General features: G+C 42.9%; 3 protein-coding genes across 7 annotated transcripts; 2 read left to right on the forward strand and 1 right to left on the reverse strand.

Annotated features, from left to right (window-relative positions):
* The first annotated feature begins 5567 nt into the window (after positions 1 to 5567).
* On the forward strand, positions 5568 to 13447 carry LOC106583221 (zinc finger protein Eos). 3 transcript variants are annotated; one of them, XM_045705342.1, is made up of 8 exons: positions 5570 to 5922; positions 7103 to 7150; positions 7247 to 7389; positions 7567 to 7830; positions 8028 to 8195; positions 8342 to 8491; positions 8626 to 8757; positions 8963 to 13447. In XM_045705342.1, exons 3-8 carry the CDS (start codon positions 7326 to 7328, stop codon positions 9772 to 9774), a joined length of 1590 nt encoding a protein of 529 aa, XP_045561298.1. In that variant the 5' UTR covers positions 5570 to 5922; positions 7103 to 7150; positions 7247 to 7325; the 3' UTR covers positions 9775 to 13447. The 3 variants fall into 3 exon arrangements, with proteins under 3 accessions (XP_045561297.1, XP_045561298.1, XP_014022618.1); XM_014167143.2 differs by having other exon boundaries at positions 7291 to 7389; XM_045705341.1 differs by having other exon boundaries at positions 5568 to 5922; positions 7103 to 7389.
* A 3768-nt stretch (positions 13448 to 17215) lies between these two features.
* On the forward strand, positions 17216 to 23873 carry drc2 (dynein regulatory complex subunit 2). 3 transcript variants are annotated; one of them, XM_014167146.2, is made up of 9 exons: positions 17216 to 17500; positions 18468 to 18675; positions 18808 to 18975; positions 19355 to 19524; positions 20205 to 20343; positions 20775 to 20972; positions 22746 to 22964; positions 23134 to 23286; positions 23368 to 23873. In XM_014167146.2, exons 2-9 carry the CDS (start codon positions 18529 to 18531, stop codon positions 23659 to 23661), a joined length of 1488 nt encoding a protein of 495 aa, XP_014022621.1. In that variant the 5' UTR covers positions 17216 to 17500; positions 18468 to 18528; the 3' UTR covers positions 23662 to 23873. The 3 variants fall into 3 exon arrangements, with proteins under 3 accessions (XP_014022621.1, XP_014022619.1, XP_045561439.1); XM_014167144.2 differs by lacking the exon at positions 17216 to 17500 and adding an exon at positions 17985 to 18170; XM_045705483.1 differs by lacking the exon at positions 17216 to 17500 and adding an exon at positions 18244 to 18265.
* LOC106583223 (FKBP prolyl isomerase 11) lies at positions 23863 to 26910 on the reverse strand. The gene is made up of 6 exons (XM_014167147.2): positions 26389 to 26910; positions 26102 to 26164; positions 25046 to 25136; positions 24609 to 24642; positions 24298 to 24368; positions 23863 to 24130 (listed from the first exon to the last, which is right to left on the reverse strand). Exons 1-6 carry the CDS (start codon positions 26500 to 26502, stop codon positions 23928 to 23930), a joined length of 576 nt encoding a protein of 191 aa, XP_014022622.1. The 5' UTR covers positions 26503 to 26910; the 3' UTR covers positions 23863 to 23927.
* Between the last annotated feature and the right edge of the window lie 563 nt (positions 26911 to 27473).

Raw genomic sequence — 27473 nt, forward strand, 5'->3', positions numbered from 1 at the left:
ACGAGGGAACTACCTGAATTCGTCCAATAGAAACTCTCGGTTTGCTTCCTTTTGGTTCTTAAACGGTTTCGGTAATGAATATACCCTGTTTGCAAAAACGATGAACGATTGGCTTTTTAAACTTATTTATTTCAACCATTATTGGTTAAAATACACATATAGCATACATTTGTAAACAGCCATTCACAACAACCTCAATCCGTAAACCGCAAATAAATGAGAGCGCAGCAGTGTGGTTCACATCAATGTGCTATGTAGCCTAGATATGAATAATAAATTATATCAGTATCACACGTAGGCTACACCACTGCTGTTGTCCTTCCCGCCAAGCGTTTATTCAAGTTGGATAACCTTTGGATCCTAGAAGTAATCATCTAGATTTTCAAAAGTATCTGTAATCTGATGACAATATATTTTATGGTAATGTCACTGATTACAGTTAGTTTTTTTTGTAATCCGTTACATGTAACTGATTACATGTAGGCTAAACCGTTACTCCACAACCCTGAACGCAGGACATGTTTAGAAAAAGGCTGCAAGCCAAGGCTCACATGATGATGGATAATGTCATGGAAACAATCCACAGCACTCTAATGCAGCACAGAAGCTCCACAGAAAGGTTTAGAATGGTCGTTCTTACCCACAGCCATGAGACTTTTTAATGAGTGCAATGATTAATTGAAGTATGATGCTTCTTAACAGGGCCCAACAATTACAAAAAAAAACTAGGCCTAACTGTAATCTTTTATGTTACAAGCAGAAATATTGTAATCCAATTACAAATACTTTTTAAAAACTAAATGATTACTTCCAAGATCATTTTTTAAATTCAGATGACACGAATCAGTTTGTTCCACCTGAGCAAGTCTGACCACAAATCAGAGACCACTATGACCAACACTATGACAAACCAAATGTGTTTGCGGGAAAAGAGCAGGAATAGGCTTTTGTAGGCTACAGTCCAAACTACAGTGCTTCTTCCAATGGTGCAACTGCTGTCGGCATTCAAAAACTATCCAACTTGAAAAACTTTTGGCAGTAAGACTTGACAGCAGTGGTGTAGCCTATACGGGCAATACCCAGTGGGCACATACACTACCGGTCAAAAGTTTTAGAACACCTACTCATTCAAGGGTTTTTCTTTATTTTTACTATTTTCTACATTGTAGAATAATAGTGAAGACATCAAAACTATGAAATAACACATATGGAATCATGTAGTAACCAAAAAAGTGTTCAACAAATCAAAATAGATTGTATATTTGAGATTCTTCAAAGTAGCCACCCTTGCCTTGATGACAGCTTTGCACACTCTTGGCATTCTCTCAACCAGCTTCACCTGGAATGCTTTTCCAACTGTCTTGAAGGAGTTCCCACATATGCTGAGCACTTGTTGGTGGCTTTTCCTTCACTCTGCTGTCCAACTCATCCCAAACCATCTCAATTGGGTTGAGGTCGGGTGACTGGAGGTCAGGTCATCTGATGCAGCACTTCATCACTCTCCTTCTTGGTCAAATAGCCCTTACACAACCTGGAGGTGTGTTGGGTCATTGTCCATCAAGGCCTTGGAGGCGGTCAAAAAATTTAAGTGGTGAAGAAATTTGGCCTGTCCCCAAGGGCCCTCACAGAGTTTTACAGGAGCACCATCGAGAACATACTGTCAGGCTGCATCACGGCCTGGAACGGCAACTCCACTGACAGCAGGGCCCTACAGAAGGTGGTACGCTCAGCCGAACACACTATTGGGTTCTCACTGCCTGTCTTCCAGGACACGTACAACACCAAGTGTCGCAGGAAGGCCAAGAAGATCATCAAGGACCTCAGCCACCCGAGCCACGGCCTGTTCTCCCCATTTCCATCACTCAGACGCGGGCAGTATACGAGTATCATGGCAAAAATGTTCAGACTGGCCAATAGCGTCTACTCCCAGACCATCAGACTGCTGAATAGCCACTAAGTAGTTACCTGCTCCCCCTGTCCCCCGGACTTCCTGCCGCTCCCCCTATGAATGTTCTTCCACCCCCTTCCAACAGACACTTACCCTGCCCCCCCATCGGATTATTTATTTATTTATCACCTTTATTTAACTAGGTAGGCCAGTTGAGAACAAGTTCTCATTTACAACTGCGACCTGGCCAAGATAAAGCAAAGCAGTGCAACAAAAACAACAACAGAGTTACACATAAATAAACGTACAGTCAATAACACAATAGAAAAATCTATGTACAGTGTGTGCAAATGTAGAAGATTAGGGAGGTAAGGCAATAAATACGCCATAGAGGCGAAATAACTACAATTTAACATTAACACTGGAGTGATAGATGTGCCAGTAGAGATACTGGGGTGCAAAAGAGAAATAAGATAAATAACAATATGGGGATGAGGTAGTTGGGTGTGCTATTTACAGATTGGCTGAGTACAGGTACAGTGATCGGTAAGCTGCTCTGACAGCTGATGCTTAAAGTTAGAGAGGGAGATATATCTCCAGCTTCAGTGATTTATTTTTAAATTTTTTTGCAATTCATTCCAGTCATTGGCAGCAGAGAACTGGAAGGAAAGGTGGCCAAAGGAAGTGTTGGCTTTGGGGATGACCAGTGAAATATACCTGCTGGAGCACGTGCTACGGGTGGGTGTTGCTATGGTGACCAGTGAGCTGAGATAAGGCGGGGCTTTACTTAGCAAAGACTTATAGCTGACCTGGAGCCAGTGGGTTTGGCGACGAATATGTAGCGTATCATTGCTACAGTTGTAAACGTGTATATATTATTATTGTAATTTGTATTTTTTATTATTGTCTCATTCATTCCCTTTTTTGACCTGCACTGTTGGAGCTCGGAGCATAAGAATTTAATCTAATACAGTGCATTCGGAAAGTATTCCCCTTTTCCACATTTTGTTACGTTCTTATTCTAAAATATATATTTTTTAAATGTTTCATCAATCTACACACAATACCCCATAATGACAAAACAAAAACAGTTTAAATTGTTTTGGCAAATAAAATATAGAAATAGCTTATTTACATAAGTATTCAGACCCTTTGCTATGAGACTCGAAATTGAGCTCAGGTGCATCCTGTTTCCATTGAAATGTTTCTACAACTTGATTGTATCACGTTTTAGGGAAGACCCAGATGCAGACAGTGTCGAAGTAACAAAAGTTTATTACCAGAACAGGGACAGGCAAAACGACAGGTCAATGCAGGCAGAGGTCAATAATCCAAATCGGAGTCAAAAGGTACAGAACGGCAGGCAGTCTCAGGAACAGGGCAGGCAGAGGTCAATAATCCAGGGCGGTGTGACAAGGTATAGAATGGCAGGCAGGCTCAGGGTCAGGGCAGGAAGAATGGTCAAATCCGGGAAAACTAGTAAACAGGAACTATAGAAAAAGACAGGAGCAAGGGGAAAACCACTTTTAGGCTTGACGGACAAAACGAACTGGCAACAGACAAGAGAACACAGGTATAAATACACTGGGGAAGATGGGCAACACCTGGAGGGGGGTGGTGACAAGCACAAACACAGGTGAAACAGATCAGGGTGTCACAGATTGGAGTCCACCTGTGGTAAATTCAATTGGTTGGACATGATTTGGAAAGGCACACACCTGTCTAGATATTATGTCCCACAGTTGACAGTGCATGTCAGAGAAAAAACCAAGCCATGAGGTTGAAGGAATTGTCCTTAGAGCTCCGAGACCGAATTGTGTCGAGGCACAGATCAGGGGAAGGGTACCAAAAAATGTCTGCAGCATTAAAGGTCCCCAAGAACAAAGTGGCCTCCATCATTCTTAAATGGAAGAAATTTGGAACCATCGAGACGCTCCCTAGAGCTGGCCACCTGGCCAAACTGAGCAATCGGGGGAGAAGGGCATTGGTCAGGGAGATGACCAAGAACCCGATGGTCACTCTGACAGAGCTCCAGAGTTCCTCTGTGGAGATGGGAGAACCTTCCAGAAGGACAACCATCTCTGCAGCACTCCACCAATCAGGCCTTTATGGTAGAGTGGCCAGACAGAAGCCACTCCTTAGTAAAAAGCACATGACGCCCGCTTGGAGTTTACCAAAGGGTACCTGAAGGGCTCTCAGACCATGAGAAACAAGATTCTCTGGTCTGATGAAACCAAGATTGAACTCTTTGGCCTGAATGCCAAGCGTTATTATTGTTGCGTCTGGAGGAAACCTGGCACCATCCCTATGGTCAAGCATAGTGCCAGCATCATGCTGTGGGGATGTTTTTCAGCGGCAGGGACTGTGAGACTAGTCAGGATCGAGGGAAAGACGAACGGCGCAAAATACAGAGAGATCCTTGATGAAAAGCTGCTCCAGACTGCTCGGGACCTCAGACTGGGGCAAAGGTGTTCACCTTCGGGACAAGTCTTTGAATTGCTTGAGTGGCCCAGCCAGAGCCTGGACTTTAACCCGATCTAACATGTCTGGAGAAACCTGAAAATAGCTGTGCAGCAACGCTCCCCATCCAACCTGACAGAGCTTGAGAGAATCTGCAGAGAAGAATAGGAGAAACTCTCCAAATATAGGTGTGCCAAGCTTGTAGTGTCATATCCAAGAAGACTCGAGGCTGTAATCGCTGCCAAAGGTGCTTCAACAAAGTGCTGAGCAAAGGGTCTGAATACTTATGTAAATGTCATATACATTTGCAAAAAATTCAAAAAATCTGTTTTTGCTTGGTCATTATGGGATATTGTGTGTAGATTGATGAGGGGGAAAAAACTATTTAATCCATTTAGAATAAGGCTGTAACGTAAAATGTGGAAAAAACACTTTCCGAATGCACTGTATGTGAGAGACTTTTTAACATTTATTTCACCTTTATTTAACCAGGTAGGCCAGTTGAAAACAAGTTGTCATTTACAACTGCGACGTGGCCAAGATAAAGCAAAGCAGTGCGACACAAACAACACAGAGTTACATATGGAATAAACAAACGTACAGTCAATAACACAATCAAGAGTCAAGAATCAAGACGCATCAAGAGGCACCAGAATGCCACATTTCAACTGATATCATGCAGTTAAATCAACTGAAACCTATTCTGATAGTTCTCAGGCTCTGCATGGCCTTATTTGGATGCACCATGCAATCACATTTTCTCTTTTGGACACAAACACACACACACACACACACACACACACACTGTACAGCAGTAGTGCCACCCTGTGGCAGATGAGTAAACAGCCGATCTAAACTGTTTCGTATACTGTCTATAACATTACTACCACTGCCAAAGTTCTAGTTTTAGGAATACAAATATGTGATTGAACTTTTTTTTCACCCAGGTCAGTATAAATGTTTGAAGTCAATCTGCATTATTAGACATTATCAGTGACTGTACACGACTCTTTCGCAGTCTTATGATTGATATTTTATCCTTCAAACGATTTTACTACTTTTTCCCAACCACTTGATTTTCATAAATCCTCCACTCATCAAAATCTTTAGGTTAACAAAAATTATACTTCTAGTGGGCTGCAGCCTAAATGGAACTATCTTTGATGAATACAAGGGCAGCCCAGTTTCGTAAAAATACAACACTGGTGAAAAGGGAATTGCCAAGAGTGTGCAACAAATCATTGCATGAAAGATAGACAGCCTACAGGGAATAAAAAAACGATCATCTTTTCCTCTGAATGAAAAGGCTGGACTATGTAGGTACTAGGTCCTATGTGACATGTAATGTGCAACACGTGGGTCAGTTTGGGAAGATGGCAGTCCTTAGCGGAGCCACAAACTCGATACACGACATTCTGTTGATGAGAATCCATGGGAGTTGGATTAAACCGGTCTGTATCCCGGAAATTGTTTAGGATTTGAGGTAAATGCTGCCGGGAGATGCTGTCGCCGCAAGGGAAAACAAGCGGAGAACCAGAAAAATAAAATCACAGAATCGAGGCCTATCGTGGCAGGTACGGAAGATTTTCAAAAAAATATTTGTGTAGATGCTGTTTCTACAGATGGTTTGTTTAAATGCTTTTAATTAAGTGTATAGCTGACGATGCCATCAGCCAGATAGGCTAGCTAAATGATTAGCTGTAGGAATAGTGAATGTTTCTGGGCGGTGGGTACCATAGCAACCGCTTAAGAAACATTATTAATGTAACTAGCCAACCAGACATGCTAAAACGTGGAATTGAGAGTAAACATATCTACAATGTTTGCATTCGATATGATTTAGCTAGGCACCATTTAGTAATATTTTATGTTCTTTACTATTTGGTTTTTGTTATATCGAACTGTCACTGTCGGTTTGACTCCGGTAGCTAGCTAGCAAACGTTAGGTATCTGAAAACAATTGGCTAATTACAGTAGTAACGTTCGTTAACAACGTTATCAGTTGGCAGGCTGGCCAGACAGCTAGCTAGTGGTCGCTGAGCTCAGTTAGCTAGCATGTACTAACAAACTAGCCAACTAAATGAGCCAACTAACGTCAAATATCATAACTAGCTAGCTAACCCTTTCATCTGTGCTAACCAAATATTATTTTTGCTAACGTAGTACAGGTTACAACCCCCACCAAATGAACAAATAGCTAGGTAACGTTCGCTAACTATGTACAGTAACGTTACAAGCACGAATAAAGTCTGTTTGGTGGTTAAAATAACTTGCATAACCAATGTATCTATAAAAGTAACTAGCTTTTTAGGCTGTCACACTGTAAGCAAGTAAAGTAGCTAACTAGATATTTCGATACACATTGACTGAGTGTTAGTGACTTCCTTCTGTACATAAACTTAGCCAAGTGTATCTTGGTTTTGCCAAGTTAGTCTTTAATTGTTATGTACTTGGCTGGTAGCATATTTGCTTGTATTGCAATCTAGCTCTACCAACCAACTATCCTAAATTACAGACAGTATAGGCCTAGTGCACAGTCTTGAAGAAATTGATAGCTAAGTGTTCAACAAAAGGCCATTGTATCTAGCTCCATTTCATGTCCCCAGAAATTGCTGGGCTTGGCTCAATGAGGGCCAGTTGCACTTCAGGAATTTTCATCTACTATGCATTTCCTGGAACTGTGAATGTGTGTACAGAAGAACAACTGATAATTTAGAGGCTCTTCTCTACCTCTTTGTTTTTTCCTTCGGTTAGCTGGTGTTAGAATGGATGACGACTGCAATGGCCATCCCTACATGTCAGGTATGGAGGGCAGGGCATGGACAGTCCTTTGTATTAGCTGACTTACTGACCTTATGGTTGTGACATTATTGAGATGACTGAATGGACTGTCAGTAGGCCTGTGTGGTGTGTGTCTGTCTGTCTGTGTGTGTGGACTGCAGGCAGTGGAGAATCTTCGAGGGAGTTTTCAGGGGCCATGGGAGGCCGCACAGTGAGCACCCCCAACAGCCAGCACACTTCCCCCAGCCGTTCTCTTAGTGGTCAGTTCCAATTAGTCAATTCCTTTGTTGTAGAAGTAGTGAACTTTATTATTCCCAAGGCAGAGTATGGTAGTTGGTTTTGTGGCTCAGATGTTTTTATTCTAATTTAGCAAGCACAGCCGTGTCTCTGCTCTCATCATATATCCTTCTCCTGGTCTATTCACTGTCTCTCTCCAGCCAACTCCATCAAAGTGGAACTGTACAGTGACGAGGAGGTGGGCCGTGGCACAGGGCCAGAGGATGAGAAAGGGGACAAGGTGGAGGAGGATGATTCTGAGCAGGGAGGAGAGGCAGGAGGCGGCTACAGGGAGCTGGCCAGTCCGGAGCCCATGTCACCAGGAGGTGCCATCCGGCTGCCCAATGGGAAACTCAAGTGTGACGTCTGTGGGATGATCTGCATTGGGCCCAATGTCCTCATGGTGCACAAACGCAGCCACACAGGTGACTGACCAATTAATTGAGTGATTAGTCCTTTATACGATAAGATTAGTTTGCGGAGCAAATCTGCCCCGAAACCAGGTTGACAGTGTGATTTGGGCACGTGACTGGGGGTGAAACTGATTTCAAATTACTCAAACTGGTTTGAAATTTGGTTTGTACGGGGTCGGTGTGTGTAAACGGGTATGTGCCTCCTCCAGGTGAGCGGCCATTCCAGTGTAATCAGTGTGGGGCCTCCTTTACCCAGAAGGGGAACCTGCTGCGTCACATTAAGCTGCACTCAGGGGAGAAGCCTTTTAAATGTCCCTTCTGCAGCTACGCGTGCCGCAGACGGGACGCTCTCACCGGCCACGTCCGCACTCACTCAGGTGAGAGGGATACACATACTGTACACACATTATCGCACACACTTGGGTGATGAAAAGAGGGTCTGAGTTGAGCCTGTCAGCTCCTGAGCAAAGTACACACATATTCTGTATGTACTGTATTTACGGTATGTTTACTTTGTCCCCAGTGTCGTCTCCCACAGTGGGAAAGCCCTATAAGTGTAGTTACTGTGGACGCAGCTACAAGCAGCAGAGCACCCTGGAAGAGCACCGCGAATGCTGCCACAGCTACCTGCAGAGCCTGGAGACACAGAAGCCAGCCAGTGCTCACACTCAAGGTAGTGGCGAACAAACTCTCACACACGCACACAGAGCAACCTATAGAGCCTTGATGACATTTAAATCACATTCATACATACACAAACACTGCATGTTACTGCTTTTATCTACGGTGTGATCATGTCTTCTATAGTAGAGGAGCTGAGGGACCTGGAGTTCATGCCTGACACCCTGCTGCAACCTTCCTCAGACAAGATTACGTTCATCGATCGGCTGGCCAACAGCATCACCAAACGCAAGAGATCCACACCACAGAAATTTGTAGGTCAGCACTTAGTTGGAATGTGTAAAGGGGTGGGGTGAGCAAAGACACCACTCACACACGCACACAGGTAACACAAAGGGTACAACATCATTGATGAGATCAGGTGTCTGTTTAAAAAATATATATAATAATTACCTACCTTCACATCACTAGTTTCTCTGAGTTGTGGTACAGTGTGATTCCCTGCCTTCTATCTGCCCTGCAGGACAGAAGCACTTGCGCCACAGTCTACCTGACACGCCTTACGAGCTCAGCGACGCCTTTGACAAGGACGGGGAGACACACCACGGTCTGGACCAGCCACACTACACCGGCCTGGGAGGAGGCTACCTGGGGGTGCCAGGAGCTGGTGGATCTGAAGGCCTCCGACCCCTATGGCTGCCACCCCCTCACCCCTCCTGTCTGTCAGAGCTCCGGCCAGTCATCAGCTCGGCTCACACCCCCATGGCGCCGCTGGGGCCGGGGCTGGACTGCATGGGGGCTGGCCTAGGGTCCACAGGAGTGGGGGGCAGGGAGGCTGCAGAGGGTCACGAGGACCTACCTCTTGGCCGCAGCCACGCCCCTTCGCCTAGCAACGTTTGCCAGGACTCCACAGACACTGAGAGCATGCCGGACGAAGTGTTAAGCAATGTGGCGCCTGCCCTGCCTCTCCACAACAACAATCACCACCTCCACTCCAACCACCACCCACCTCCTCCGCCCCTACTGCACCACAGGGGTAGGGACAGACACAGCCCAAGCCACGCCAGGGAGAGGGAAGAGGATGCCATCCCCCCGGCCCCAGGCTCCCCCACATCCAGGGAGGCGTTTCAGGTGGTGGACGGAGAGGGGCACGTGTTGCGCTCCTTCCGCTGCGAGCACTGCCGCGTGCTCTTCCTGGACCATGTCATGTTCACCATCCACATGGGCTGCCACGGCTTCCGCCAGCCCTTTGAGTGCAACATCTGTGGCCACCGCAGCCAGGACCGCTACGAGTTCTCCTCGCACATTGTCCGCGGGGAGCACCTGCTAGGCTGAGGGGTGGCTGGGCAGGCCTCTGTACTTAGGTTTTGTTTGTTTTTTACTCTGAGAGAAGGGCCTGCTTGGGTTTGGTCTGCATCACAATAGGGGGTAGGGGTAGTACGAAACTGCTTTTAGTAAATTATTTGTGCAAAGGCGTTGATACTGTTAACACATAAACCTTGACTTGAAATTGGTACATTAGGTCAATTGCATCACTTAAAGGAAAGAGAATCCTCACCACTCTGAATGCACTTTTCAAAATGCATGAATTCTTAATGAGAAAATGCACTTTCAAATAGATTTTATTCTGAAGTAAATGGAGTGAATGCACTTTTTTTTATCCTCAAAGTGCCTTTCTCTGCTGTGGTCTACCTTTCCTCTCTTATCCTGGTAAAAACTGGGTGCACAAAACAGCGATGCTACCATCTGGACAATGTGATTTATGTGACATTTTGAGTTGCTTTGTCTACTGCACTTTAATCAATATTTTAACCAAGATAAAAACAAGAACAGTCAGGCTACCTTGGAATTTGTCAAAGCTCTATTTGAAAAGCACTTAACGGATCTATTCCATTCCGTAACACACCTAGTCCCTGGGGGTGTGGCAGGCAGTGTTGTTTCAGATTATGTGTAGATGGTATATATCACTGTTGGTCATTTATTAGAATAAGTTGCGGTGCAGACCGGACCCAGGATCCCAAGTTAAATGTTCAGAAGAGATTTGAGGGGTTGGCCTCAATGAGGAGTGCACTTTCCAATTTCAGTTTGTGTATAGGTGTGTATGTTTGTTATTTTGGAAGTTAAGTTAAATGAGAGTTTTAGGCTTTTAGCAGTGTGAATGTCGTGGAATGGGGTGCAGTATGTTTGTTTTGTTTACTTTAATTGCTTTTGTTGCACTGAGATACCTGCCGAGATAGTTCAATATAAATTATTTTATAGAAGATTACATTTATGGCCTGCCCCTTTCTCTGTGCAGCATGTTGAAAGAAATAAAATGTTTTTAAAACTCATTCCACAAAAGAAGAGGGCCACTGCCACTATTTTGGAGTTGATGTCAACAAAGGTTGGGGATAAGATTTTTGGCCATTTTAGGTCCTTGATATCCCACTGCTTTGTGTACTACGAAACAAACCTAAACATGATTATTATTTACAAGTGAGACCTAAAACAATTGTATATTCATTGTACTGTGCCTTTCATGATGTTGACCTGGGGGACATGTATTAACAGCCATGTCTTGCCAACATATATCTTTATGGATGAGAAGATGTAGTTATTTTGACGATATAACATGAAATATCCTGTCTGCCCCTGCTAAGTAGCCTGCCCATGCTGAATTCTAGATTGCCCTTCACTAGTCACTTTGATTTGCACAGTCACTCATTTCTTAAGTAGCCTAATCATGATGTAAATTGTATTACCTTGTCCAAAAAGGAAATAAACATGTTTAAAAAAGCATTCGGGCATGTAAAAGATTTTAAAATATTCAGTTGATAAGTACATGTCCACAAGATTGTCACCTGCTGCTAAGGCGTAAATGAGTAGTGTGTCATAAATGAGCAGTGTGTGTGTGGTTGTCCACAGTCCTCGGTGGTTGAGATTGAGAACGTGGTTCTTGCGAAGTGACGTTGAAATGCTTATTCTTGTTCAATGATTTTCCTTTTTTCTCATTGGACTTGTTTTTATAGAGCACTGATGTTGGTAAACATTTTCCTTGGAATCATGACTCATTTAGATCCCTTTGGTCGACTTTGACGACCAAGATGTATATTTTGTATTTTATTTTCCACAACAATGCTTTGCTCAAAGGAACTTGATGAATATGCACTTGTGAATTTAAAAAAGCACTTCCATTGAGAGATTAGGAGACTGAGGGTAAGGGGTCAGTTAGGTCCTGATTGGTTTTGGCAGTTGCCTTACTCGTTTACCTAATCTCTTGGTCTTCACAGTGAATGAACTTGGAAGCCTGTGGGGTGTATAGCTCTTGATTAGGGCCCCAGAGTTTTCTATGGTCAAGCAAAACTACTGGCCCTACTAATGACACAGATGAAGTATGACAGACTGGAAAATCTGCCATTGGATTTAAAATAAATGACACTTTACCTCATAATTGCCTCTTGGGGGATAAAGGTTTGGTGAATGTTTATTTTTTTTGGTGGTTAATTTGACCTTTTATGTTTTGACAGCGACGGCTCTGTATCTTCACTTAGATATTTTAATACGTTTTACCAACAAAAAAAAGGAATGTGGCTTTGAAGTGGAGTACAAGAAAATATCAGAAAAGATCTTAAACTATTTCATAGCACTTACATTGTGCTGAATTACAGGGCATAGTTGCATTAATGTTAATCTGTACTGCTGTTCTAAATGTAATGCCTTATGAACGGATATGTAATTACTCTTCAAAGTAGATAATATTTAGAAGGTAAATAAAAAATGGTTTGATTATTGAACTGATATGGAAGTTGTGCATCGTTTCACACTAATTCGAAGGGCAGGATCTCTCTCCAGATCTGTTGTTTCGCTTTAAAAATCGGTCTATTGTGCCTTACTCCGTGAGGTTCACTGTTTGAGGATGTTGGCTCAACATAGATTTGAGGACAGAACACTTGGTCCAGGGTCAACCTCAATAAGAAATAACAAATGTATGTAACAGATATTAGGGGGGAAAAAACTTTAATGAGTGTTAATTATAGTTGTTTCACATCAGTCACCAATCCGACACCTAGCTACATAGACATGACCTTGTCGTTCCACAAATCACGCAGATGGCACAGCACAAAACTCTAGCTTCTGACTCATCTCACAATAGCTTTCATTTACAAATGTGTCTGCGACTTCACTCGTGTTATGATGCAAAAACAGTTTGTTCTGTAAACCAAATGGCATGTACACAATAATGGACATTAACTGCCAAAGATCCAGGTTTGAGATGGCATGATCTATGCATGATATTACGGGTCTTTATAAGAATGAATTCTGCCTGTCCCAGAGTAGATAGATGGCTTGTTCTAACAGAGCTATATTAAAGAGCTTGTCAACGGAAATACTAGCAGAGATGTCTGGGCTTTGGTAAGTGTGAAAATGCCAATTCAGTTAACCTAACCAGACAAGGATAATAGGACAGGATGTCTCATACTTGCCCTGGCAATGACCAGTGCAGTTTCTCTTACATGAAATCCATTTTGACCAGAAGTTAAGCAAATCCTTGAAAAAAAAAAAAGTAAAGGAGGTGATCCTGGATTTTATTCTTTGGTGTACTACACTGGATTGCCTTTATGCTTTTAAAACCTGGTGCATGTGGTAACAATGTGGTCTGCTAAACCTTAAAAGTTTTCACAAAAATCTAAAGTACAAATGAGTAAAGCTTATTTTGTATTTCCCCTTAAGTCACCCCAACCTCAGAGAAAAATATTTTGTTACTGATGTGTGCTTGTTTTTGCCTTCGTTTCAACGTTCCTTTCCTTTTCAAGGTTTCTTGATTGCACTGTGTTTGTGTTCCCTTTGACTTGACTATCTGCTCTGAGACCTTTACTCCTGCCCCTGTGAATGGTGTGAATTCGCTTTAACTGCAGAGCCTTTTTTCATGTACCATAATGTAATTAAGTATTTGTGTATTAAGATTAAACTACTGTACATTTTGTACTGTATTGAAGGAGACTATTCCAAATAAATACACTTGACTGGCTGATATTTTCTACAATGATAAGACATTCATATTTATAAAGATGTATATAAATGTTTTGCAAGTGAAAAATATATTCCAATCTGTTTTACATGGGCCGTGGAGAAACTCTGGGTGGGCCACCCTGTAGAAAGAGAACACATTCCATCAGAACAGTATTCCACAATCACATCATGCAATAACAGCCAACGTTAGAGGAAAAGCAAGAATGGAAATGTCAGTTTCTGTATTTGACTGAGGATTCTCTCAATCCAAGCAGATATCCCAGACATGAGGACTTGTGCAGGCCACAGTTGTCAAACTCATTCCCTTGTACTTGATTGATCCTTACGGTCACTGACTATTAAGGAACTCCCCTCACCTGGTTGTCTAGGTCTTAATTGGACAAACTGAAAGGAAATAAAGAAAACTAGCACATATTCAGCCCTCCATGGAATGAGTTTGACACTCATGATCACCATTTAATTGCCATGGCAGAGCTTGGTGCTCGAGTACTCACAACTGGGCCTGAAGCAGGATGGTGGTGTGCGGTCCTTCCTGGCCTCTGTGGAGTGGTTCCTGACCACCTTACAGTGGATGGCACAGCTCACGCAGTAGTGCAGTTTCACATAGAGCTTGGGCAAAACAGGCTTGCCAGAAGAAAGGATGTTTGAGTATGAAGTGTAATAAACCAAGGATCTGGTGGATCTAATCGAGCGAAATACATGCTCCAGTGCCATTCAATGCTGGTCCTGGGGACCAACAGTGTGCCTAATAGCATCACATGACTAATTACCCTCAGACCATTCAACAATCTAGCCTCTGAGATATCCCTGACGGCAGCAGCCTCAACAATGTTCCTGATGACAAACTTTTTTTTATGGCCTTGTCCTTGTGCAGCGGATGGGCTGCACATGCCCACAGCCCTTCTTGGCACGACCGCAGTTCCGTCTCTTCTTAGTCTATAAACAAAGGCATAATGAATGTCTTGAAACATCAGCAGAGACTCACTGTCGAGTTATTCACAAGTGTTCCTCAACTCTAGTCCTTTGTGTAGGTTCATTTCAGCCAATTAGCTACTCCCATTAGCAAGGCTCAATCAACTGATCTAAAAATGTCACAAATGCTGAGTCAGTAATTTCAGTATAATTAATATAGGTAGAATAATTTGTTAAGCACAAACATACAGTGCATACAAAGAACCAACCTGCGATATACCGACTCTTGGTCAACCAAAACAAAACCCATGTTTCAAGCAAGCTCAATTTCCTCAACTTAAGCCTTATTCAGCATATAAAAAGAGAAAATGTTTATAATTGTTGCCTACGAGTTTCCTATTATTGCAGTGGTCTTTGCCAGAATGTGCAAGAAACTAGCTAACCAACTATAGTACATACCGTACCGGCAAATTAGCAATCTAGTTAGCTAGCTGGTCCACAGTTATACAATATTCAATTAAAAAGCTTGACTTAATGCATCAACAGTCACAGTACTGTGGAAATTATTTTTATTGCTTTGTTTTTTATTAATATTAATGAGTATGTAAAACAAATAGTTAAGTTGAGTTGTTATATAATCAATTGAAATGTATTTAACGTAACTTTAGACAACGTTAATTCATATTGGGAAATCGACCCTGTGAATTGCATTTGACTGATCAGTTGATTCAGCATCTTCATGAATGATATCACCACACAGGTTACACAGGGCAGTACAGATTCAAAGTATTTTGTCCATTTTAGATGAGAGGTTGATTGGCACTGTCTGTGAGATGATTCTAAACCGTTTGAGTCTTTTAATTACACGTTCCAAATGAACCCTCACTTTGGCTATCCATCTTGTACATGTGGTGTCCTCCACTGACAGCTGTGCGCCTCTTTTTGTGAAGGCTGGAATTGCTCATTTGACCTTCCTCTCATGTACCAGATCACGGATTGTGAAGCCCCGGTCAGCCATGACCTCAACATCTGGACAGAGGTTCTCCAGGAACCTAGAATCCAACGTTATATATTTGTTGCTACATCTACCTCGATATGCTGAGGGGATGAGCATCACCAGACCACAAGGTGCAATGACCACCACGTACTTTTTTGATTTATTTCACCTTTATTTAACCAGGTTGGCAAGTTGAGAACAAGTTCTCATTTACAACTGCGACTTGGCCAAGATAAATCAAAGCAGTTCGACACATATAACACAGAGTTACACATGGAGTAAAACAAACATACAGTCAATAATACAGTAGAAAAATATGTCTATATACAATGTGAGCAAATGAGGTGAGATAAGGGCGGTAAAGGCAATAAATAGGCCATGGTGGAGAAGTAAATACAATATAGCAATTAAAACAATGGAATGGTAGATTTGACAGTAGATGAGTGTGCAAAGTAGAAATACTGGGGTGCAAAGGAGCAAAATAAATAAATAATACAGTAGGGGAAGGGGTAGTTTGGGCTATTTATAGATGGGCTATGTACAGGTGCAGTGATCTGTGAGCTGCTCTGACAGCTGGTGCTTAAAGCTAGTGAGGGAGATAAGCGTTTCCAGTTTCAGAGATTTTTGTAGTTCGTTCCAGTCATTGGCAGCAGAGAACTGGAAGGAGAGGCGGCCAAAGGAGGAATTGGCTTTGGGGGTGACAAGTGAGATATACCTGCTGGAACGCGTGCTACGGGTGGGTGCAGCTATGGTGACCAGCGAGCAGAGATAAGGCGGTACTTTACCAAGCAGGGTCTTGTAGATGACCTGGAGCCAGTGGGTTTGGCGATAGTGTTTATAGTTTAGTTTTACTTGATAGTGTTCTGGGCGTAGTAATGGTTGAACGACTCCCCCCTTGAATCCAGATTCTTGCATTCTGTAAAGCAATTTCTGAGCAGTCGATAATCCAGGTTGTTCCTTGTTAGTGGTCCTTAAAACATTGTGGCATTGTAGCACGGATGGTCTCCCTTGGCAACCATGGAATGTACTCCCTCAGACTCTCTTCCATCATGTCAATCCAATAACTAATCACTCAACTGACAATACTCTGGGAAACACCAAACCTTTCTGCTAGGTACTGCTGCAGCAAGTTGAGCTTCAGCTTCATCAGAAGTTGATCTGTCAGGTCTAATCGAAAGCTGCCTTTGTAAAAGGGTAGGAGATGTTCCACCAGGAGGGTAGAAAAGGCAGCAAGAGACAAGCCTGTATGCAGTCAACAGAGTGCTTCATTCCTCAGCAGGGTTTTGTAGAGGTAATGCTGGGCACTGTGTCCCTGCCTCACAGGTAGTGGGCTTTATATGATCACCTGAGCTGAAGTTGTGATCACTTAGAGATGGGTCTTCCCATTGGGTTTGGGCATCCTTTTCTGAAGCCATATCCATTCCTTCTATTCGTGTTGGCCAATCCCCATTTTCAATTTGGTGAAAACCTGAACCTGTTGTGTCATCTGTTAAGAAATCAGTATGGCTTGTTAAACAAGTCAATGGACAATTAATAACAAAACACCACACTGCATGGACGCTCCTAATAATATGTAATAAACATAATAATTAAGTATATATATTTTTATTGAGTTGTAGAGGAAATAAATTGTGCTATTATGAGACTGCTTAGCTACAAGAGCGAGACACAAAGGAGAGAATGCAAACTGCTCAAGCGTTTGGCTTAACGTTACCTGTCACTGATGACTGCCTGACCAACACCCGCACGTTTTACGAGTGGATTTTAAGATTTTGTGCGGTTCTGTCAGTGTAAAACTTTCAAGCTCTCAACGGAAAGTACAACTTTTGCATGCGCGTCACGCGAATGTTGCCGGAAATAGAAACACAATTGCAACGAACTCGCCGTGACGTTCCAAGAATAAGGCCAATACGTTCCATTTTTTCTGCATCAGAATATAAACGAACTGGACCGGAAGCATGGGTGCCGGCCGTACATTTCACAACAATGACAGTTTTTAGAAAATTAATTCTTTTTCAAAATCATGGACAATTCAGCAAAGCACTCACCATTTTGAACAGGAGGACCTGAGGGATGGGTGCCGACCGAATTATATCTCTCTAGCACCCTGGATGTTGTGAACGACACAGAAAGCACTCATATGTATTTGTTTTAATATATAGTTTGCATAATTATGCTATTATCAAATAAATCAAATGTTTACTTATTTTAGTTCTACAAAATAACAAGAAGGATATGTGGCATCTTTGCTAGTAATAGACGTCATTTCCCATTATGCATTTCCATTAATCCGCAATTTACAAACATTTGTTTGTACAATCGAAGTTTCTCTGTTGATGTTACAAATTGACTGGCGCTTCGCTTCGGCATTCCAATACTTTTCTTTCAATGCTAATTGTAAATTATTTCAATTTGCTAGAGAGTAAAAGCATGCGTTTCGTGTTCCTGTCTGTGCTGGACAGCGAGAAATGTCTCCCAAGAAAGGGCACATTTGCCATTATGTTAATTCGCATGACGCTTGCTTTATTTGCATAATGCATCGTTTCTGCAGCTAGGTATTGATAAACCTACTTTTCACATTATCACAAGTTACTAAATTAATTAATTTTATGATATTGTTCATTCATTCATTGATAATGATTGTTTTGTCGATAACATTTTTCCTAGCGCTTTATTTTTGGCACATTGGCGGCGCGGTATGTGCAGTCTGGCGCGCCCCCTGGGTGGGTTTAACTCCTAGAATGTTGCTAGGAGACCAAACACAAACTCATTTTGTGGAGATCTCGCAATCATATCTCTAGAATTCACACAGGTAAGACATCGCATCATGTTAGTTGTCGCAAATACATTTACGGGTTGTTTGTAAACTGCATGGACATGGGAAGCTCTGGACAAGACCATATGACAGTGCGAAATTGCGTCATAGAATGAATGGTTAATTAGCTAGGCATTGGTCATGAGGTTTTTACTATGCTTTTGCTTGGTTATTGGACAATGACAACCAACTTGATGTTAATTAAATGTTTAGGCTGTTTTGTGTGGGTTGCTCATTTTTTTTTAAGTATGTCTGTCTTACCTCTTAAATCTTGGCTTCCCATTCTGAATGAAGAGAGTGAAGTGGGCTGAGTGACACCAAAACAGCACCCCAGGTGGAGCTTGAGAGAGGAACCATGCCAAAGAAGGGTGCAAAAAAGGGGGGAGCAGGGAAGCAGGCAGGGATGACAGAGGAAGAGAGACTCTTGTACATGCAGCAGAGGGCCCAGGCAGAGGATGAAATGGCCAAAAGGAAGGAAGACATGCTAACTCAATTTCTCAAGGTACGTTAAAGAATGTAACCCAATGAATAGTCACACAGCCTGATGCAACTTGTTAAGCCTATTCTATTCTCAAAATGTCCTTGCATGACCTCTAAGTACTGTCCCCATCATCTCTACCCGTAATGCAACCAGGATAAGCTGCAGAAGGAGGAGCGCAACAGTGCAGTGAACCTACACAAGTTGACGCAGCAGTGGCGAGCAGTTCTCCGCCAGACACGGGCAGCTGAACTGCGCAGTGACATTGCTGTGCTCAGCCAGACCTTTGAGAGGGTGCTGGACCGGAAGGACAGTGTCATCAAGGTTAGGTATTTATTTATTTCCACAAGCATCTGTGAGAGACTTCTACTTAGTGTGTGTGTGTGTGTGTGTGTGTGTGTGTGTGTGTGTGTGTGTGTGTGTGTGTGTGTGTGTGTGTGTGTGTGTGTGTGTGTGTGTGTGTGTGTGTGTGTGTGTGTGTGTGTGTGTGTGAGAGAGAGAGACACACACACAGAAGGCTACTGAGGGGAGGACGGCTCACAATAATGGCTGGAATGGAGTGGTATCAAACACATGGAAGCCATGTGCTTGATGTCTTCGAAACCATTCCATGAATTCTGTTCCAGCCATTACGTACTCCCAAATTTAGGTATCACCGGCCGCCTGTGGTGTGACAGTCTCTTTATCTTTCTCTCTGCTGTAGTGTTTGGTGTGTGACCTGAGTGAGGCAGAGCAGCAGTCAGCCCAGGCCCTGCGCTCTCACCTGGAGTGTGTGGACTGTCTGCTGGCCCTGCAGAAGGGTAGGCTGGCATCCCTGGAGCAGCAGTGGAACAGCGGCCTGGAGGGACTGAGCTACGAATTCAATTCTGAGAGGTGTGTGTAAAACCTTCTCACACACACCATGACAGATAGACCTATCCGTCCAGTTCTCTAATAGACAGACAGAGACACTATACACAGTTCTGCACAACAATTAATATAACTGAATTATGCTGCACTAAACTATTTAATTGAAAAGCTTTTCTAACCTTGATGCAAGTTTGATATTTACTAGATAGTGATGCTCTGTGTTGTATGCGAATTGACAGCTGTGTGTGTGTCACAAGCGACCGGTGGCACCTTAATTGGGGAGGACAGGCTCATAGTAATGGATGTAACGGAGTAAATGGAATGGTGTGGAACACATCATTTCCATGTGTTTGATACCATTCCATTCAGTTCATTCCAGCCATTACACACCATTCCAGCCATTGTTATAAGCAGTCCTCCCCTCAGCAGCCTCCTATTGTGTGTGTGATAGTGTGTGTGTGTGATAGTGTGTGTGAGAGAGTGTATCTTAAAAAATTCCACAGCACCCCCCCCCCAAAAATGTGCCTTTTGTGAACTACCACTCGCACTTTGTTGATAGCTTCTTTATTGTGGAAAATTGTACTTACTATGACTAAGATATGTGGTTGTCTCACCTAGCTGTCTTAAGATGAATGCACCAACTATAAATCACTCTGGATAAGAGTGTCTGCTAAATTACTTAAATGTGTGTGTGTGTTTCCCAGGGAGCAGATCCTGTCCCAGCACCAGCAGGAGTGTGCTTACCTGGAGGATGTGACCTTTGCCATGGAGCAGTTCTACATAGAGGTAGATGGGGAGGCTCGCCAGGACTACCAGAGCACCAGAGACGACATCAAGAACAGGGTAGGGGTCTGGCTCAGACAACCAGCATCAGAGTTGTTTTTCCCTCTGGTGGGCCTCTTTCATTTCCCCTCTCTCCATTTGCAGATCCTCACAATTGGTCTAGGATAATCTCTCCTCTTTAGCATGCTAGCAGATACCCATAGACTTCCAGCCATTGGACTAACGCTAGTTAGCATTGGCTTGCAAAACTACCTCTAACTTCCTTCATACTGGACACAGACATAAAAATGGTATCCACGAGTTCATCTTAGTTCATCATTTGGGGAAGTAGATAAAGGGCCTCATTGCCAAAATCCCGAAGTATCCCTTTAACCTTAATCATTATGAACCACAGAACAAATCAAGCCTTGAACCAGCTGTTAGGGGATATTGTGTGAGCTGGCTTACATTCCCTGTCTGTGATCTGTGATCTCCTTTCCCTCTCCCATTAGAACATAGAGGAGAAGCATGCGTTGAGGATCCAGTTAGAGGGGACGGTGGAGGGCCTGTGGCGTCAGTTCCAACATGCCCTACGCAGCTACAATGAGGCTACAGAGGACCGTCACATCGCCTTTGAGTCGTTGAGGACCCGCGATCAGCGCAGTGCCCAGGAGATCGACACGCAGATGAGGAGGCTGCAGAAGATGCAGGTCAGTGTAGGGCTACAGAGACTACTTTTCCAATGGGGGCCGATTCAGACTTAGGAAATGTATGCCTTTTTAACATGTTTTGATTGAAACACTTCTCAGTATTTGGTATTCAGACTTACCGTATGCAGGTGCGCAACAAACTCTTTGGGTGTGCCTCCAATATGCGCACTGAATACATTTAATTAAACTGCTGAAAACCCTCCCACTTGTTGGCCAACAGATTTTCTCATGGAGTTTTCATTTAATAGGGTTTTCAGTACTTTTATCAAAAGCCATCCCGTTAAATACGGTGTACCTTTTAATTACATTTTCTCAAGACTCACTAGAATATATCGAGAGAACGGGTTCTGAGTATTAGAGATCAATGAAGAAAGCCATCAAAATATTATTATTTAGGTTTAGGAAAGTATTTATGAATCTACCTAATTAATACATTTAAAAAACTGGTTTGGAATGCCTTTATGCACAGCGTATATTGATTAATCAAAAATACATAGGTTTGGTTCATCCTGAAAGTTGCTATATTCAGTTGTTCAATCCTTGAAATATTGGAAGGGGAGCAAAGTGTAGTCATATAAATCTACCTTAGTTCCATCATCAGTGAGTATTGTGATGACAACAGTCCAGTTGTCGTGAACCGTGCGCCAGGCTCCAGGTTTAAACTGCCACATTTTGTCTGCGTTCCTTAATGATTGAAATAGGCTACATGTCCCAAATTATTGGACAATTTGTCATTAAAAATGATTTACTACTGCTAGCGACCTTCCGCAACAACCACATGGACAGGACAGCGTTTACAGAGGAAACAAATAAAGGTCGGCAAAATCAAACAATGGAATGATAGGAAGGGAATTAACCCTAAATTGACAGTTAAATATGTGTGGTTATTACTTATGGTCGCTACCAATAGAAAATTGTAGGAAACAGGAAAAGTTGGGGAATATGATTAAAACATTCTAGAGCGCACAAAGGTACAATTTGGCATGACTGTCATTCTGCTCGGCTTTGCACCTCCAAGATTTATCCTTAAAAGTTAAGGCCATACGATTTAAATTATGCATAGCGGCACAACATTTCGTACTTCACTGTGGGAAAGGGGCATAAATACCTGTCATGTTGATAAGCTTTTCAGTTTGCAGCCATATTACTGATTTCAAATTTGTCTCCATAAGTTAAAATAGATCTAAAACAATTATTTATATTTACAATCCCCTTATCCAAATGGATTACTCATTTACCTAGCTCTTTATCAATTTATAAATGACAGTGCGTGGAGAATGGCGTTATTACTATCGGGTAAAAATAAAGATGTTTTTCCACTTGGAACTGACAGGTGCTAAACCTTATTCATGGCTCCTCGCGAGTAAAGGTGTTGGAATTATGAGGGAATTAAGTCAAGGTCAGAATAGACGTATCTGTAGACACACCTCTGCCACACCTCCATTTCTGTGATCACCTCCCCAAACTAATATCTGGCTGTCACATGCATTTCCTCATACTTAAGATCAAGGTCAGAATACGCATAGAGAAAAATGCATAAAAGGGAATTAAGTTCCATTTACAGGCGCGTAACTCGGGTCTGAATTCATCCTATGTAGAATACAGGGTCAAGAGGACTACTCTGCAACAGTCTACCATATGAAAATAGAATGATTATATTGCTCATCTGTTATGTGATTGTATTAACTTTATTTGAATACAGTATTCATGCATGCCCTCTGTATGTCAGCATGAGTGCTCGTTTCCCACTGTATTTGTGTGTCTCCCCTCCAGGACTCTATCTCTGCTCTGCGCTCTAGGCTTAACTCCAGCCAGAAGGAGAGTGAGGGGGCAGCAAGGGGCCTGAGGGCGGCCAGGGAGGAGGTGACCCTGCAGGCTCGCCAGCTCAAGGCCCAGCTGAGCCGTGCCCGTGCAGCCGAGAGGAACCAGCTCACCAACCTCACTGTGCACAGCAACGCCGCTGCCAAGAACCTACAGGGCATCATCACTAAGGTGCTAACGTTAATGCATGTGGCCACATACAGTATATACGTTTAGCAGCCAGACATACACACGCTTTGACTTACATATGCATACATTGACAGCACACTTATGCATGTGTACTGACTGATATTCACTTCCTATGAATTCTCACACCCTGTCCTGTGATGTTGTGGATCAGGGGGAGAGGGTGCTGCGTCTGGCTGAGATGTGTCGTAAACTAGAGACAGAACATGAGAAAGTCCTGCCCTTCTACACCTCATCTCTCACTGCTGAGGAAGAGAGCCAGGAGAGAGCTAATGCTATGGAGCCTCCATCTGAGGAGCTGGCACAGGTATTGGTAGTACTGTATTATACACACACTGATCTGATCTTTGACTCCCACCTAACTTCATTTGTAACCTGGTGTGCTCAGGCCATGCTGGACTACCTGGTTCTGGAGCGGTTCTGGCAGCGTTATAACAAGGTTCTGCTGGAGCGGTTGTGTTTGGAACGGGAGAGAGGAGCTCTGACCCAGGAGAACCAGCAACTGCGGATCTTACTGCGCCAGTACCTGGATGGCATCTCCGTTAGCGACGAGATCCTTCGCCATCGCAACCCCCTGCTGATGGTGTCACGGCCCACCCTCGCCGTTCAACCCACTGCTGACGTCCAACGCAAGCGCCACACTGTCATTGAGGCAGCACATGTTGTGCAGCGCATGCTATAGACACAATAACAGGCTCACATCACACACCATCACTCCTAGATTAACTTCAAAAGGGGTTTAAGTTGTACACTGACTAGGAGTAACTAACTTCAAACTGCCAGAATGCACTCCTGACAGAACTCAATTCCTTATTCTATTTGTGTGTAAATTCTTTCTACCAGGTGTCTTACAATATCCATCAAATAAAAGAGGACTATTCCATCCGATAATAACAACGTTCCCTTGTTGTTTTTACATTTTATTATTTAAATAGTTCTGAGTTTCCTTTATTTATTCTTGCTCTTCTTGGCCGCCTTCTTGCCTGGCCGCTGGGCATTGGCCTTGTTATAGAGGTAGAGGCCCACCATGCCCAGCAGAGTGGGAACCAGACCCAGACACACTAGGGGGAAGACATCGTTCACCATCTTCTGCCATGGGGTTGCCTGGATCAGTGACATCACCTCCACTTCAAACTCTAGAGCAGCATCAGCTAACAGGACAGAGGGAAGAAGAGCGAGAGAGGATCAACTACTGAGTTGTGTGTGTTGCTGTGCTCAGCCAGACCTTTGAAAAGGTGCTGAACTAGCTAGACAGTTAAAGGTGAGACATTTATTGCTGTATTTATTATTGTGTGTATATGCAGATGTGGTTAAGTACCTGGGATGGTGGGAGGGTATCCTCTCTTTCCATAGGCAAGGTGTGGTGGAATAGTAGTCTTGATTTTTTGTCTAGAGAACCATAAGACAGACTGAGGTTATTCTCATAGATTTTCATGTCATCCACTATTTGTGACATTTTACCAAAGTAATTTGAGACAGGATCTTTGATTGCTTCACATAGTGGTAATATCTATATTTGAAAAAATTGTCCTTGCTTAGCCAAGTCATATTGAATTCCTAGTGAAAGTGGTTCTAAATTAATGTAGTCCACTTCAATTTTGTATTGGCAGACCTTGACTGTTTACTTACCTTTCACAAACTCCAACCAAGCTCTGTTCCAGACCTGTTGGAGATACAGTATCACAGTGAATGATGCAATAAACACTGCACTGCAAGTGTGAGCTATATTTGAAGGTATATTTAAGCAATAAGGCACGAGGGGGTGTGGTATATGGCCAATATACCACTAAGGGCTGGATACAGCCCTTAGTAGATATTGGCCACATACCACAAACCCCACAGGTGCATTATTGTTATTATGAACTGGTTACCAATGTAATTAGAACAGTAAAAATAAATGTTATACCCGTGGTATACGGTCTGATATATGACAGCTGTCAGGCAATCAGCACTCAGGGCTAGAACCACCCAGTTTATAATACTGTTAACTTAATTAAGCTAGTGTTCCTGTTTTGTGTGATCAATATATTGTCTAAAACTGTCTTTTTGAATGGTTGTGATTTTACCAGGGATAACGGTCCTCTTTCCCAACACAACAACAAGGGGGTCCCGGGACAGTGATGAGTCAATCACCTTGCCATCTGCCAGCAGTTTACCCTGTTCAGAGCATTGGAACAATATGGTAGGTGCATGTTAAGAGATTTTGCACGCAAGCTGTGATTCTAATCTAGATAGAAGGTTAAGATGCCTATCCTGTTCAAGTCACATAAAAATGTGAAACACTTGACAGACCGTTCAACTTTCTTTACAGGAGTGGCTGCACTGGGCACACCGTTGAATCAATGACCTCGTCGTTTTAATGAAATCACGTGGGACCATTCTAGCCAATGAGATGGCAGACACGCATGTGAACAACCAGCGCAACGGTTTTCACTAGTTAACAGCCAGTCAAAATTGGCTTTATCATAAAAATGAAGGGAAAAAAAGTGCTTTTTGGTTTTAATGTAAGATTAGCAGTGTGGTTATGATTAGAAAACGCCACCTACTGCTGAAGACAGATTTTAGGCCCAGTTATGCCTCATCCTTTCTGGTTTGGTCATGTTCTCCTGCTCAGACATTGCTGAGGCATGACAGATCTTACAACGCCTGGTTAGGTATTTTACTTATCAAACCACATGTTATAGCAATCTGGTAATGAGCAGGAGTGCTGACGTGTTGCAGCTCCCCCATCACACTACCGAGTAGAATGTTTGGCACGCGGAAAACTTGTCCATTGCACATGGGGTAAAACACGCAATTTACTTGCCATCCCAGATATGATTACAAACTAAGTGTAATGCAAAACTGAAAGTTGCTTTTATTTGACTGGCACACGAATTTCCCCAGTCTTTAGTGAAACGAACTTGCTGCTTCACACCGTGCCACATAGGCAAGATCGTATCGAGGTGCAATGAATCAGCACCACTTCAATTGCAGAGAACACTTTTGACCAGATTTCATAAAAATCGACAGTTGTCTCAATAAGCATGTAGGCTAGGTCTGATGTCAAACAGGGCGGTGCCTAGCCTACCTTTGAAATTGAAAATGTTAGTTAGGCCATTAATGTACACTTTTTTTCTTACCGTATAGTGGATTTGTAGCGTGTCTCCCATTTCTGACATTATAGAGCAAGTTTCGGGTTTCACCTTATGAAGGGGGAGAAAAATGGGGGGGGAAATAAAATCAAGTAATTTTTGCATTCAAAATATGACATCGTTTTATTACATAAAATAAGCGATACCTTAATAACAAGCTGATAGGCCTACATTGTTTGAATTTGGTCTGAATGTTGCAATGCATTATTGTATTCGGCTCGTGCAAGAGTCGCCACTTTCTTATCGCTGCTTTGGCAAAAACAGACAGAACTCACCAAGGTTTCCACCAATAACTCTTCCACAACATTTTCCTCGGCTTCAGCATCCTGTGCTGCAACATAAACGAAAGCTGCAAGCATGACTAGGATGACCCCAATCTTGGCTTTCATTGTAAATCCGACCTTTTGGAAAAACTATCCAACTAACTTCAGTGAAGCTGTAGAGCATGCAAGCGCCGACGATTGACTATCGAAGGTAAAGCAGGCCGGTTAAGGATGATGTGTTGTTATATTAGGCTATGGCGATAACGGGGCAGCCGAACCACGGACGTTGTCCTAAAACACCTGGGTCGCCGAAGTGCCCGCCTTAAACATTCCGCCAGCAACCCAGAAGTCCCTTGCTGATGGGTAACGGTGCAGTTACATTCTTCGTGTCGGTTGAGGGCAGTTGTGAGTCTGATAAAAGCCTCAGCAGTTAGGATATGTCCTTTCAACTGGCCTAGGACCAGGCTACTTTCATCGCGATCTGAAACCTCAGATCATGGGGGTTCCCATGGTTGCTGCTCGTTGTGCTGTATCTGATTAGCGCTATAGCTTGTTTGTTTACTTTCCATACCTCACATGACAGTCACCACCATCTGTACTGACCTGTGTGCCAGCTGGACTCAATTATGTGTATATAAACCCTAGATTGTTAATGTTATGGTTGACCATTGAGGCTTTGAAGCCATCGGTCCGCCATATTGGCACTCCCCAGTGCAACCTGGTCTCAGAGCAAAACGTATTATATTTTACGAAAGTCCAGCACCGACATTTAGTGTGATATGTTACATTACATTGGCCAACCAATGTTGTAGCGGTCTTACAATTACAAATGAATTGCAAGATGTATAGTATCTTACGTCTTGATCATTTAGTATGACATTTTGTTTGACTACTTTAGTATGATATGCTATGTTTGACTGCTTTAATATGATAGAATAAGTTTGACTGCTTTAGCATGATACGCTACGTTAGGCATTAAGGTTAGGGCTAGGAGTTAGGTTAAAGGGTTAGCTACCATGGTAAGTAGTTGCAATGTAGCTAAAAAGTAGTAAGTAATTGCAAAGTTGCTAATTAGCTAAAATGCTATAGTTGTCTGT

The sequence above is a fragment of the Salmo salar genome, chromosome ssa22 (genome assembly GCF_905237065.1).
Source record: "Salmo salar chromosome ssa22, Ssal_v3.1, whole genome shotgun sequence".
NCBI lineage: Eukaryota > Metazoa > Chordata > Actinopteri > Salmoniformes > Salmonidae > Salmo > Salmo salar.